The sequence below is a fragment of the Oncorhynchus gorbuscha genome, linkage group LG16 (genome assembly GCF_021184085.1).
Source record: "Oncorhynchus gorbuscha isolate QuinsamMale2020 ecotype Even-year linkage group LG16, OgorEven_v1.0, whole genome shotgun sequence".
Lineage (NCBI taxonomy): Eukaryota > Metazoa > Chordata > Actinopteri > Salmoniformes > Salmonidae > Oncorhynchus > Oncorhynchus gorbuscha.
The window spans coordinates 27809451-27825121 of record NC_060188.1 but is presented as its reverse complement, the minus strand read 5'-3'; the positions used below and the strand labels follow the sequence as shown (position 1 = coordinate 27825121).

Here is a 15671-nt window from a genome sequence, read left to right as displayed (position 1 = left end):
AATAAATCCAATGTCAAACGTGATAACTATTTAGTGTCCTTAACTAGCATTGAAAAAGTGAATCCATTCTTCTCTAATAAAAAATCTCTCTCCCTAATTTCTGAATCATACTTGTAAATTCAGTAGAAGGCTAGCAGGCAGGCAGACACTGGAAAAAGAGTGAGGGCTTTACATAGAAGCTTTGTTGCATTTTTTTTGTTGTTGTTGCAAATGTATGCCCGGAATGTAAAATAATGTTATTAACCGGTTCCCATGGTTCTGTTCAAGAATAGTATAGATCACTTTCGTTCTAGGTTTTGATTCTGTTCCTTGAAAAATGACGTTCTTTCCGGTTTTCAGTTCTGTTCCCTGACCCCTGGTGATATGTGTACTGTGTGCTGTTTTAAATTTGGACAGATTACAATGCTTCTGTAAGATAGCAGATGGCTACTGTTGAGTCGTGATTTCCAAAGCAAAGGAGGTTCCCTTTCGTCGACTGTGAGGTACATGAAAAGGTATTGGAGACAGGTCTCCATCTCTGAGCATGTAGCCCATAACATGCAAAGAGCGGGCGAAAGGTCAGTTGGGTGTTCAACCTTCCTTGTCAGTAAGCTGATGGCAGAACTACAGGTGGAAAATGTCACTCTGCCTCCATTTGACCACTGCTGGGTCACTGAGCAGCACAAACATTGATTTACAGAGTGCACCCCAAATGGCACCTTATTTCCTATGGCCCATAGAGCTCTAGTCAAAAGTAGTGCAAAAGTAGGGATCAGGGTGCCATTTGGGATGCAACCACAATTTTAATGGATGAACAACAGGGTTCTGAATATAGCCATAGTGAGTCATATAGACATTATACTTTCATTCTCAAATTCAACCCCTCATGTTAAGACAATGTCGTAAGCTAGGACAGTGTAGAGAGAGCGAGGTCCAAATTTGCCCAACCACAGTCAAGTGGAGTCCAGTGGAAGTACTACATTATTCTGGAGCTCATTGTGCATTGTGGTCTTCTTAGATGAGAATGGATCTCTGGTCATTTAGTGTGATCTGCCACACTTGCCCTTTTATTCAGACTTCTCAATAAATCTAATAGTATTTGTCACATGCGCCGAATGCTTTCTTACAAGCCCTTAACCAATAACCCCCCCCCCCAAAAATAACAATAAGAAATAACAATAACAAATAATTATAAAGCAGCAGTAAAATAACAATAGCGAGGCTATATACAGGTGGTACCAGTACAGAGTCAATGTGCGGGGGCACCGGTTAGTCAAGGTAATTGAGGTATTTATGTACATGTAGTTAGAGTTATTAAAGTGACTATGCACATGAGGTATATAACAAAGTAGCAGCAGCGTAAAAGAGGGAGGGGGGGGGGCAATGTAAATAGTCTGGGACTATGGTCGTCTCGGAGTATAGTACACGTCCTGGTAATCCGTCTGGCCATGCGGCCTTGTGAATGTTGACCTGTTTAAAAGTTTTACTCACATCGGCTGAGGAGACAGTGATCCCACAGTCGTTCGGAACAGCTGATGCTCTCATGCATGCTTCAGTATTACTTGCCTCGAAGCGAGCATAGAAGTAGTTTAGCTCGTCTGGTAGGCTCGTGTCACTGGGCAGCTCTCAGCTGTGCATCCCTTTGTAGTCTGGAATAGTTTGCAAGCCCTGCCACATCCAACGAGCGTCGGAGCCATTGTAGTACGATTCGTTCTTAGTCCTGTATTGACCCTTTGCCTGTTTGAGGGTTCGTCGGAGGGCATAGAGGGATTTCTTATATGCTTCCGGGTTAGACTCCCACTCCTTGAAAGCGGCAGCTCTACCCTTTAGCTCAGTGTGGATGTTCCCTGTAATCCATGGCTTCTGGTTGGGGTATGTACATACAGTCAATGTGGGGATGACGTCATCAATGCACCTATTGATGAAGCCAGTGACTGATGTGGTGTACTCCTCAATGCCATCGGAAGAATCCCGGAACATATTCCAGTCTGTGCTAGCAAAATAGTCCTGTAGCTTAGCATCTGCTTCATCTGACCACTTTTTATTGACTGAGTCACTGGTGCTTCCTGCTTTAATTATTGCAGGAATCAGGAGGATAGAGTTATGGTCAGATTTTACAAATGGAGGGTGAGCTTTGTACGCATCTCTGTGTGTGGAGTAAAGATGGTTGCACATTTAACATGCTGGTAGAGATTTGGTAAAATGGATGTAAGATTCCCTGCATTAAAGTCCCCGGCCACTAGGAGCGCCGCCTCTGGATGAGCGTTTTCCTGTTTGCTTATGGGGGTATACAGCTCATTTAGTGCGGTCTTAGTGCCAGCATCGGTCTGTGGTCGTATGTAGACAGCTACGAAAAATACAGATGAAAACTCTCTAGGTAGATAGTGTGGTCTACAGCTTATCATGATATATACTCTACCTCAGGTGAGCAAAACTTTGAGACTTCCTTAGATATCCTGCAACAGCTGTTGTTTACAACTATACATAGACCTGCAACCCTCATCTTACCAGAGGCTGCTGTTCTATCCTGCCGATACAGTGTAAAACCCGCCAGCTGTTTATTCTTCATGTCGTCGTTCAGCCACTACTCGGTGAAACATAAGATACAACAGTTTTGAAAGTCCCGTTGGTAGTTTAATCTTGCTTGTAGGTCGTCGATTTCATTTTCCAATGATTGCACGTTTGCCAATAGAACGGATGGCAGTGGGGGTTTACTTGCTCGCCTACGAATTCTCAGAAGGCAGCCCGACCTCCTCCCCATTTTTGTATGTCTTCTCTTCTGGCAAGTAAAGGGGATTTGGGCCTGTTCCCAGGAAAGCAGTATATCCTTCACGTCGGACTCGTTAACGGAAAAAGCTTATTTCTAGTTTGTGGTGAGTAATCGCTGTTCTGATGTCCAGAAGGTATTTTTAGTCATAAGAGACAATAGGAGCAACATAATGTACAAAATATGTTACAAACAAACAAAAAAACACGTTGGTTAGGAGCACGTAAGATGTCAACCATCCTCTCCGGCACCATTCTACAGATAGGTGTCATGACAGTACATTAATGTGTCATTACCAATGCTATGAGTCATATACAGAATCCTATACCCCATAAGGTTTACATGAAGAGTCCTGAGTTGATGTTAGGTGCAATGACCATTAACTGTAATACTGTTTAAATTGTTTGTCATTAAATTAAAAACAGAAGTCGTCTGCACCACAATTCAGTTCAGGGAAACGTTTCCTCACATTCTAACTCAGAATATATAGTTTTAAACTATTCTAAAACAATGTATTTTAATGAGCTGTAGATAAATCGGTCACATTTGTGTTGCTAAGTTTTTTTAAATACTTCATTGAACCTCATGTCCTTGGTGTCTGAGGGTGTTCAGCAACACTCCCTTCCTTATCGTTATCCCAGTGTCTCTGAATCTCACCGAGTGCCTGCATGGACAGTGTGCTGCCTGGGCATTTCTACATGATTAAAGACCAATTATATTAGAGTGAACACTCAGCCATGGGAGAGAGGGAAGAGGATATGCACGTCAAGAAAAATGAGTCGATCTTTAGATTTCCTCTTAATTCTCACACAAATCAAAACACTTGAGTCATATTTTCTCTCTCTCTTATTTTCCGTTTTATTACTTTTGGTGTCGGTGGTGGGATCCTTTGAAAATAGGTTCTTAGCTATTTAGCCTAATATTGTCCGGGACATGATAGTAATTACTATATATATGGCATATTACAATAATCTTGCCCAAACGTGGATGGCTGCAGTGAGCATCAGAGAAGAGAACTTCAGTGATCATGTGTGGTTCATAACTGATGAAAGGTCTCACCACTTTCCTCTGTTGCGTCTTATTTTTAGTCTCGGCAGACTGGCTGGTGTTAGATCCTCTATTACAGAGCAGTCAGTGCTGTCCTGTGCGGTGCAGTACAGTTTGTGGTGAGCTCTGAGCGTCAGCCTGGTCAGAGACCGGTATCGGATGAATCCTGGTAGTTGGCGCTTTCACTGCGGCGTGGTCACGAATGAATCATCACTGGCCTCCGTTCTGAAACAACAACAGTAACAAGAGCACTTAGCTGTTGACTCACTCACATCTGGCCCCTCTGTGTCTCTCCATCACCGTACTGATGCGCCTGTTCCTGAAGAGGGCGAGGGGAAGAATGAAAAAGCCTAATACAATTGAATGACATATTCCTCACAAGTAATAGATCAACTGTATTATGTCAATTGCTTTGACTTGTATACGTGTTTGATTAGGTAATTGTGGTACATGCATCCCTACTACAGTGCCAATGCTTCCCAAGAAAAGAGCTAATGTTTAGTGGAGGGATAGAGGCACTGTGTTTGTGGATTGATACAGTGCCTTCAGAAAGTATTCAAACCCCTTGACTTATCCCACATTTTGTTGTGTTATATATAGCCTGAATAAAATAAACAATTCTCACCCATCTACACACAATACCCCATAATAACAATGTTTTTAGAAATATTTGCAAATGTATTGAACACGAAACATCTAATTATGGGTATGCTTGATGCAGCCTCCACCATGCTTGAAAATATGAAGAGTGGTACTCAATGATGTGTTGTGTTGGATTTTCCCCAAACATAACATTTTCTATTCAGGACATAAAGTTAACTTCTTTGCCACATTTTTTTGCATTGTTACTTTAATGCCTTGTTACAAACAGGATGCATGTTTTGGAATATTTGTGTTCTGTACAGGCTTCCTTCTTTTCACTTTGTCAATTAGGTTAGTATTGTGGAGTCACTACAATTTTGTCTATCAATTCTCAGTTGTCTCTCATCACTGCCATTAAACTCTGTAACTGTTTTAAAGTCATGGTGAAATCCCTGAGTTGTTTTCTTCCTTACTGGGGACGGAGTTAGGAAGGACACCTTTATCTTTGTAGTGACTGGGTGCATTGATACACCATCCAAAGTGTAATGAATAACTTCACCATGCTCAAAGGGATATTCAATGTAGCCATCTACCAATAGGTGCCCTTCATTGCGAGGCATTGGAAAATCTCCCTGGTCTTTGTGATTGAATCTATGTTTGAAATTCACCTTACAGATAATTGTATGAGTCGTGTACAGAGATGAGGTAGTCATTCCAAAATCATGTAGGGATCCGCCCTCTTTTTTTCAATTTCCCCCTAAAATGACATACCCAGATCGAACTGCCTGTAGATCAGGCCCTGAAGTAAGGATATGCATATTCTTGATACAATTTGAAAGCAAACACTTTGAAGTTTGTGGAAATGTGAATGGAATGTAGGAGAATATAACACATTACATCTGGTAGAAGATAATACAAAGAAAAACCAACAGATGTTTTTGTATTTTTTTTTTGTATCATCGTCTTTGAAATGCAAGACATAGGCCATAATGTATTATTCCAGCACCTGGTGCAATTTAGATTTTGGCCACTAGATGGCAGCAGTGTCTGCGCAAATTTTTAGACTGATCAAATTAACCATTGCATTTCTGTTCAAAACCTTTGTATCAAGACTGGCCAGATTTGCCTAATTTGTTTATTAATAAATTTCAAGTTCAAAACTGTGCACTCTCCTCAAACAATAGCATGGTATTCTTTCACTGTAATAGCTACTGTAAATTGGACAGTTTATCTGAACAAGAATTGAAACTTTCTGCCACTATCAGATATGTCTATGTCCTGGGAAATGTTCTTGTTACTTACAACCTCATGCTAATCGCATTAGCCTACGTTAGCTCAACCGTCCCGTGAGGGACCCACCAATCCTGAAGAAGTTTTAAGCACTATTATTGCACACAGAGTGAGTCCATGCAACTTATTATGTGACTTGTTAAGCAACATTGTACTCCAAAAGTTATTATGGGTTGCCATAACAAATGGGTTGAATACTTATTGACTCATACATTTCAGCTTATTATTTTTAATTAATTTGTCAACATTTCTAAAACATAATTCCCCCTTGACATTATGGGGTATTGTCTGTAGGCCAATGACACAAAATCAACATTTCATGAATTTTAAATTCGGGCTGTAACATAACAAAATGTGGAAAAAGTCAAGGGGTGTGAATACTTTCTGAAGGCACTGTAAGAGAGGACCAGGTCGTAGGTCAATGTTCATCCCCCACAATCCTCTGCTGACTCAGTCACAGGGGAACATCCAATGTGATTATATAGATTAATTGTCATGTATTTGGGGGCTGGGGGCTGGATAAATGGAGTGAAGAATGGAAGGGATGAGGGGAGGAGAGGGAGAGATAATTGATGGAAACGCTGAAGGGCTCTCAGATTGGGGTCAAGAGGTCAAAGGCAAAAGGATCGTTCCTCTGGGTTCACCACAGATAGAGGATGTTACAGCAGGGGGAGGATCAGATAAACACATTTCATTTAATCAATTAAACTCCTCAGTTTGACATATAAAAAGGTGGTATAACAGTATCTTGTACCTTCTTGTAACACAGACATTAGATGATTTATTTTACATGAAGGGAATTAGCTTTTGCCCAGTCGTTTATCTTTCTAGGTCCCAGGTGAAATTAAGATATTATAATAGCTGTAGCCTAATGTTTAGGTCTGGGCTTTCCTTGTAACACATTCTGCATCAAATGGATCTGTTAAAAGCACTTCTCAAATCTGTGTCCAGTACTTATTTGAGCTTTTCTCTGTGATCTTCCCTCAGACCTGAATGATCTGAATATCATACTTTTCTCTGTGATCTTCCCTCAGACCTGAACGAGGCCATCCCAGAGACAGAGCTGCTGGACAACAGCATACAGAAGGGGCGTGCCCAGCTGTCCGTCAAAGCCAGGAGGCACCGCCCCTCTCGCTCTCGCTTCCGAGACAGTGTCAGCTCCACAGAGGGAGATGACAGTCTGGAGAGGAAGGTGAGTGACAGGCGTGAGAGCCAATCAATCGATGGCATGGACTCTCAAAGGGACAGGCACACCCACAGGACACATTCCTTTGTAGTCTGATGATGACCTTGTAGCATGTGATAATGTATTGGTTATACAGTATAGATAGACAGCTTTGTATAGACAGCACCAAGGGAGATTTTAAGTATGTATTGCGCATTTTATATAGTCACTATACCATAATACTACACACATGTAGCTAAGTAACATAGCAACTAAAGCTCTAGCGCTAAAGCTAAAGCTCTAGCGCTGTACATGCCTATACTCGTAAGTAGATCCTGATTGGTGAAAAACAAAGCTTGACTCAATCAGGCATTGAATCATGTTTCATTGCTTCATTCGACAATCAGATTTTATGGTTGAATTCTTTAGATTCAAACCCATTTAGTTGTAGATGGTAAAATACCATTGCAACCATCCACATGAAATCCGTTTCTTAGTCCTAGAACTCATTTCAGATGATATGGAGATTATCAGATGGGAAAATGTCTCAATGGCCTAGGCTATTTTGGAGGGCATTGGAGAGTGTGTCTCGCTCTCTTCATATCTGTTGTTTGGTCGTTTTGAGTATTTTCGCTCACTAGAGTTACAGTCAATTCAAATTACATTCCAGCCCATTCAGGCATTTCATTGGACTAGCACTTCATTTGAAAAGTACCATTCAAATTTCATGTCCAATTGTTCCTTACTATACAGGAGGTGGAATGGAATTGACCCAAACGCATATGTCCCTAATTGTGTTCATGAGTGGGTGCATGCATGTGTTTATATGCGTAAATGCATGCTTGTGTGCGTGTATATATGTGTGTCTGTCTGTCTGTCTGTCTGTCTGTCTGTCTGTCTGTCTGTCTGTCTGTCTGTCTGTCTGTCTGTCTGTCTGTCTGTCTGTCTGTCTGTCTGTCTGTCTGTCTGTCTGTCTGTCTGTCTGTCTGTCTGTCTGTCTGTCTGTCTGTCTGTCTGTCTGTCTGTCTGTCTGTCTGTCTGTCTGTCTGTCTGTCTGTCTGTCTGTCTGTCTGTCTGTCTGTCTGTCTGTCTGTCTGTCTGTCTGTCTGTCTGTCTGTCTGTCTGTCTGTCTGTCTGTCTGTCTGTCTGTCTGTCTGTCTGTCTGTCTGTCTGTCTGTCTGTCTGTCTGTCTGTCTGTCTGTCTGTCTGTCTGTCTGTCTGTCTGTCTGTCTCTCTGTGTGTGTTGGTGTGTGGTTGTGTGTGTGCGTGCGCGCATGTGTCTATTTATTGTTTGTGTCAGTCAGTTCACATATAAACATGTTGTGGTGTTTCTGAATCTTTGTGCCATAGTGTCTGGACTCCGTCCGTTCCCCCCTCCACTCCACCCTGCGAGGAGGCTCCTCCCCTTCTCCTGATTCGCTCCTCTCCTCGTCCTCCCCTTGTCCCACCTTACGGAGCCCCGTGTTCTCCTTCGACACCTCCTCCTTACGGCGCTCCCCGGAGGAGGGCGGGACCGGGTCGCCAGCCCCTCGGGGGCGGTACCGCCAGCTGACAAATGCCACGTCTCAGGAGGCCCTGGTGACCACGCCCAACAGCTCTCCCTCCAAGTCGTGTCCCAGTTCGGACTGCTCGCCTGTTTACATTCGACGGGCACGACGCCCAGACAGTGAGGGTACGAGAGGCAGACATCCGCATTGGGCAAGAAAATCCTCATCCTAGTTATTACAGTCCAACTCCCCACACTAAGAATTACATGCACTGTGATATTAACTATGGTATATTAAGCCTAAATAGGCAACACACACACACACACACACACACACACACACACACACACACACACACACACACACACACACACACACACACACACACACACACACACACACACACACACACACACACACACACACACACACACACACACACACACACACACACACACACACACACACACACACACACACAGCCATGAATGTATTGATACACAACCACCATACCATTAAGGCCACACCAAAATGTTGGTAATGGTGGGTTAATGTATTAAAAAAAATGCTTTGATTAATCAATAATGTGCTAATTGCCATTTTTTTTTCTCTTCTCAGTATTAGTTTCAGAAGACAGTCGAGACACCAGCCCGGCTGACCCCGGCAACAACAGCCTTATCTTTGACAAGAAGACCAAGAGGAGATTCTTGGACCTGGGGTAAGTGCTCAATATACAGACATTTAAACGGTTTACATTGGAAACACATTGTAAATTTGTCCGTTTCAAAACTGGTGCTTTCTGTTGATTTTAACCCACCATTTTTTTGTTCTTCTGAAGGGTCACGTTGAGACGCTCCTATGTGAGGGTCAGAAAAGACAAGTCAAACAGACTGTCAATGGGAAGCCGGTGAGTCCGTGGGAAGCCATTTTGGCTCTGTCCCTCTGTTTCAATACAGGAGGCAAAATGTTGGCTATATTAGACCTAATTAGTATATTAAAGGCACCATTTTGGCTCATTCAGTGAGCATATTGAATATCTGTCTTTCTCTGCACAGGGAGCCATCTGAGAGCCCGTCCAGGTCCTCTGGCTCTTTCGTGCCTTTCTCCTGGTTCACTGACAGCACCAGGGGCTCCGTGTCGTCCGGGGCAACTCCGCCCTGCTCCCCCAAACTGGTCTCACAGGACTGCAGCCCCCGCAAGTCCAACTCCCAGGTTACTCACATCCACAATAACATATAGACGCCTTCAGATATCATATTTAGGTCAGACTGCACTATTATGTTACTACCACCATTGTCCACTTTGTGTTTTTATCATTATCAGAGGCCTCGTGTGTTTATGTTAGCATTAGCATATAGTCTAGTCTTCATTTCATGTCTGTCATTAAGATTTCTGCCACATCTGACAATGTCACAAAAATGATGCACGCGCTTCAAAGGACCAGAAGGCCCAGAAGGCCATGTGTTGTTATGGTTCTGGATGGCCAGATAGCTAGCAACAATTTTAAGAAACTGTCACATGGTGAATTGTAAGTGGCTCGTTTCAGCTCATTTCAACTTTTTCTTGATACCATGTCTTGTTTTGAGGTTTTTTGACTGTCACCTCTATGCTAATATGAGAAAAAATGGCTAGATATCTAGCTAACCAATAACTGTAATGATGTTTTTGAGAGATAAGTGCTCATTGTGCAACTGTATTTTTGTTTTCAATAAACATTGGAGACAAAATATAGTTTACATGTTGTCAACAATCGAGGCCAACCCTTGTTTTACCCCATACTGTAGTTGCACATGCGTCGGTTTTGTTGCTAAACAACCAAACCGTCTATACATTCCACAGTTTAAATAACCAAGAAACGGATTCTGCTGTTACCCTTGGAGATATGCCAAATTCTTTTTACAAATTGTCCAGAAGGAGAAAACTTTCTCCTACTGGGTTTGAGCTTCAAATGCACATCAAATGAAAACAGTCACCAGATGAGAGAAGCAGACACCAGAGATATAAAACTGCTACACTTCTATAAACACTTTTGCGTAGACGCGACTAGCATCGTCTAGTTTTGTCATCCTAAGCCTCTCTCCCTCTTTGTTCTTCTCCTTCCATCTCACTCCCACACTCTCTCTATCTCCATCCATCCATTCATCCATCCATCCATCTCTCTCTCTCTCCCTCTCTCTCTCTCACACATACACACAAACAGAGGGGAGAACAAGTATTTGATACACTGCTGATTTAGCATGTTTTCCTACTTACAAAGCATGTAGAGGTCTGTCATTTTTTTATCATAGGTACACTTCAACTGTGAGAGACTGACTCTAAAACAAAAATCCCGAAAATCTCATTGTATGATTTTTAAGTAATTAATTTGCATTTTATTGCATGACATAAGTATTTGATACATCAGAAAAGCAGAAATTAATATTTGGTACAGAAACCTTTGTTTGCAATTACAGAGATCATATGTTTCCTGTAGTTCTTGACCAGGTTTGCACACACTGCAGCAGGGATTTTGGCCCACTCCTGCATACAGACCTTCTCCAGATCCTTCAGGTTTCAGGGCTGTCGCTGGGCAATACGGACTTTCAGCTCCCTTCAAAGATTTTCTATTGGGTTCAGGTCTGGAGACTGGCTAGGCCACTCCAGGACCTTGAGATGCTTCTTACGGAGCCACTCCTTAGTTGCCCTGGCTGTGTGTTTCGGGTCGTTGTCATGCTGGAAGACCCAGCCACGACCCATCTTCAATGCTCTTACTGAGGGAAGGAGTTTGTTGGCCAGGATCTCGCGATACATGGCCCCATCCATCCTCCCCTCAATACGGTGCAGTCGTCTTGTCCCCTTTGCAGAAAAGCATCCACAAAGAATGATGTTTCCACCTCCATGCTTCACGGTTGGGATGATGTTCTTGGGGTTGTAATCCTTTTTCTTCCTCCAAACACGGCGAGTGGAGTTTAGACCAAAAAGCTCTATTTTTGTCTCATCAGACCACATGACCTTATCCCATTCCTCCTCTGGATCATCCAGATGGTCATTGGCAAACTTCAGCCGGGCCTGGACATGCACTGGCTTGAGCAGGGGGACCTTGCGTGCGCTGCAGGATTTTAATCCATGACGGCATAGTGTGTTACTAATGGTTTTCTTTGAGACTGTGGTCCCAGCTCTCTTCAGGTCATTGACCAGGTCCTGCCGTGTAGTTCTGGGCTGATCCCTCACCTTCCTCATGATCATTGATGCCCCACGAGGTGAGATTGACCATCATCTTGAACTTCTTCCACTTCTTCCATTTTCTAATAATTGCGTCAACAGTTGTTGCCTTCTCACCAAGCTGCTTGCCTATTGTTCTGTAGCCCATCCCAGCCTTGTGCAGGTCTACAATTTTATCCCTGATGTCCTTACACAGCTCTCTGGTCTTGGCCATTGTGGAGAGGTTGGAGTCTGTTTGATTGAGTGTGTGGACAGGTGTCTTTTATACAGGTAACGAGTCCAAACAGGTGCAGTTAATACAGGTAATGAGTGGAGAACAGGAGGGCTTCTTAAAGAAAAACTAACAGGTCTGTGAGAGCCGGAATTCTTACTGGTTGGTAGGTGATCAAATACTTATGTCATGCAATAAAATGCAAATGAATTACTTAAAAATCATACAATGTGATTTTCTGGATTTTTGTTTTAGATTCCATCTCTCACAGTTGAAGTGTACTTATGATAAAAATGACAGACCTCTACATGCTTCGTAAGTAGGAAACACTGCCGATTTTGCAGGTTATCAACTACTTGTTCTCCCTAACTGTATACATAATTGATCTGGAGAGGCCCATGGTGTGACTCAGCTCCTGTGGAGAGTCTGAGGGATAGAAACCCAATTAGGAAGCAGGGCGCGTTATCCTCTGTGTCCAAGAGGGTGCTGCTATTCGACATTTATCGACAAGCACGGCTACATTTACACAGAGGGGAAATCGATGGCCCTTTGTGCGGCACAATGTCACATACTCGTGTCAAATGTAACCTGTTTCAGAAAAGATATTGACAGATGACTTCGGGAGTTAAAACAAGAACATGGCACCGATGCAAGAGACTCTTCAGTTGTTAGATCCGATTGACCATATTGAGGGATTTTGGTGTTGCTGTCGTCCTCTTACATGGTTTGTTACATGCGCATCCATTGGATGGAAAACATAGCTTAACATACAGAAGAAAGAAGCTGAGGAACAGGGTTATAGGAAGGAGATAGGCTTATAGTGGTTGTCTGTTCAAAATACCCAGGAAGGCAGACATATGCCACCCACTGACTTTGCACCAGCTAATTAAAGCCTCTGCCAAAGGCCTGAGTATTTCTAAGGGAAATAGATTATTTTTCAGAAGCTTGTGGGCCAATGGCCGTTTAGCTAAGAAACACAGGAAGGATTGATAAGAAATATACAGCCGTCCAAACACACCATTGATGTAACAAAACAAGGTGTGTGTTCGTATATCAAAGTGTTTGTATTTCACTGTCAAACGTATCGTTAAGAGCATGCCTGGCTCTTGGAGCTTTATAGTTTTTCTGCTTTTGTGGACACATTGCTTAATAGATCAAAGGTGTTATAAGCCCTTGTCAGCACAACGAATAGGGTATGTTGCATATTGAGATATATCTCTGCCATAGATGATGACATTCTTTCTGCTAATATGTTCGTGTGTAGCCTGTCCATATCCTTGCCATGAAAACATATAACCAGTAGGTACACCCACAGGACACCGAACAATACATATGTTTCTTGTTGGAGGTCTCTCTTTGCCCACATTTGCAGCCGTAGGCAGAAATCCCATGATGCAATCGATGCTGTTGATTTACTCACCTTGGTGACTTGACCGCTGCGATGCTTTTAGCTAACCACAACATCAATGTCAAGACGACAAGATCACCGTTTAACAAAAGAAGGAACGAAACACAGCAGAGCATATTTCCACTTAGTGGTTAATAGATATTCTAATGCCCTTGTTTACATATGCTTTAAAAAACAACAACTTTGAATTAACCATTGGCAGGCTAAGTTCGGTGAGTTCATCAATATAGCCCTCTATGGGAGAAAACACCCATCCACCCCTCTCAGCTTCACTTGGTTTGATCCATTCTGAGTCAAAACCCTCCCAAATATTGGGGCGGGGGGAGTGTTTATACATACTCTCTAACACCTGCAACATGACACATCTAAAAAAAAACTTAGCAACATGTTGGGAGCATGGGCCTATCCCAAATAGCACCTTTATTTCCCGTAAAGTGCAATACTTTTGACTACAGGGCAAATGTAGTGCACTTTATAGGGACTAGAGTGCAATTTAGAACAGAGCTCCATGGGGTTTAATAGTGAGGAGTAGCTAGGCAAAGCATCCCAGATGCACTTAGTCATCAGCATGGAGGCCGGGGTCCTTCGCTCTGCACAGCAATTAAAGCCGCAGCTTCCCATTGAAAGCAGAGGGCCGTTAAATCCCTTTCAACCACTGTGTGCCTGTCCAACTGGGTTAATGGCTCTAGCATGCATAGTGCACTACTTTTGAACAGAGCCCTATGGGCCCTGGTCAAAAATCAGTGGTATAAAGTACTTAAGGAAAAATACTTGAAAGTACTACTTAAGTGTTTTTTTGGGGTATCTGTACTGACTCACTAAACACTTTGTAAATGACGGCTGAGTGTTGGAGTGTGCCCCTGGCTAACCGTAAAAAAATGTATACAAGACAATTGTGACTTCTGCTTTGCTTAATATAAGGACTTTTAAATGATTTATACTTTCACATTTGATACTTAAGTATATTTTAGCAATTACATTTACTTTTGATGCTTAAGTATATTTAATACCAAATACTTTTAGACTTTTGCTCAAGTAGTATTTTACTGGGTGACTTTCAATTTTACTTGAGTCATTTTCTATTAAGGTATCTTTATTTTTACCCAAGCATGACAATTAGGTACTTTTTTCACCATTGTCAAAAGTAATGCACTATCTACACTACCGGTCAAAAGTTTTAGAATACCTACTCATTCAAGGGTTTTCTTTATTTTTACTATTTTCTACATTGTAGAATAACAGTGAAGACATCAAAACTGTGAAATAACACATATGGAATCATGTAGTAACCAATAAAGTGTTAAACTAATCAAAATATATTTTAGAGATTCTTCAAATAGCCACTCTTTGCCTTGATGACAGCTTTGCACACGCTTAGTGTTCTCTCAACCAGTTCCATGAGGTAGTCACCTGGAATGCATTTCAATTAACAGGTGTGCCGCCTTAAAAGTTCATTTGTGGAATTTCTTTCCTTATTGCGTTTGAGCCAATCAGTTGTGTTGTGACAAGTTACGGGGGGTATACAGAAGATAGTCATATTTGGTAAAGGACCAAGTCCATATTATGGCAAGAACAGCTCAAATAAGCAAAGAGAAACGACAGTCCATCAGTACATTATGACATGAAGGTCAGTCAATCCAAAAAATGTCAAGAACTTTTAAAGTTTCTTCAAGTGCAGTTGCAGAAACGATCAAGCACTATGATGAAACTGGCTCTCATGAGGACCGCCACAGGAATGGAAGACCGAGCCAGAGTTACCTCTGCTGCAGAGGATAAGTTCATTAGCAGAGTTCAAGTAACAGACACATCTCAACGTCAACTGTTCAGGGGAGACTGTGATTCAGGCCTTTGTGGTCGAATTGCGGCAAAGAAACCACTACTAAAGGACACCAATGAGAAGGAGAGATTTGCTTGGGTCAAGAAACACAAGCAATGGACATTAAACAGGTGGAAATCTGTCCTTTGGTCTGGAGTCCAAATTGGAGATTTTTGGTTCCACCCACTGTGTTTTCGTGAGTTGCGGCTTGTGGGTATTACGGATGATCTCTGCATGCGTATTTCCCACCGTAAAGCATGGAGGAGGGGTTATGTTGTGGGTGTGCTTTGCTGGTGACACTGTCAGTGATTTATTTAGAATTCAAGGCATACTTAACCAGCATGGTTACCAAAGCATTCTGCAGTGATACGCCATCCCATCTGGTTGGGCTTAGTGGGATTATCATTTGTTTTTCAACAGGAGTATGACCGAACACACCTCCAGGCTGTGTAAGGGCTATTTGACCATGAAGGAGAGTGATGGAGTGCTGTATCAGATGACCTGACCTCCACAATCACCCGACCTCAACCCAATTGAGAGGGTTTGGGATGAGTTGGACCGCAGAGTGAAGGAAAAGAAGCCAACAAGTGCTCATTATATGACTGTTGGAAAAACATTCCAGGTGAAGCTGGTTGAGAGAATGCCAAGAGTGTGCAAAGCTGTCCAAGGCAAAGGTGGCTACTTTGAAGAATCTCAAATATAAAATATATTTTGATTT

The 15671-nt window shown here is 42.4% G+C and overlaps 1 protein-coding gene across 2 annotated transcripts in view; it reads left to right on the top strand.

The window, feature by feature from the left end:
* LOC124000257 (sterile alpha motif domain-containing protein 14-like) overlaps positions 1-15671 on the top strand; it is a 38671-nt gene that overhangs the window by 11461 nt on the left and 11539 nt on the right. For both annotated transcript variants that reach the window (XM_046306507.1, XM_046306508.1), the window contains exons 3-7: positions 6700-6857; positions 8181-8502; positions 8936-9035; positions 9156-9224; positions 9373-9529. In XM_046306507.1, coding sequence (XP_046162463.1) covers positions 6700-6857; positions 8181-8502; positions 8936-9035; positions 9156-9224; positions 9373-9529 — 806 coding nt within the window. The remainder of the gene's footprint in view (positions 1-6699; positions 6858-8180; positions 8503-8935; positions 9036-9155; positions 9225-9372; positions 9530-15671) is intronic.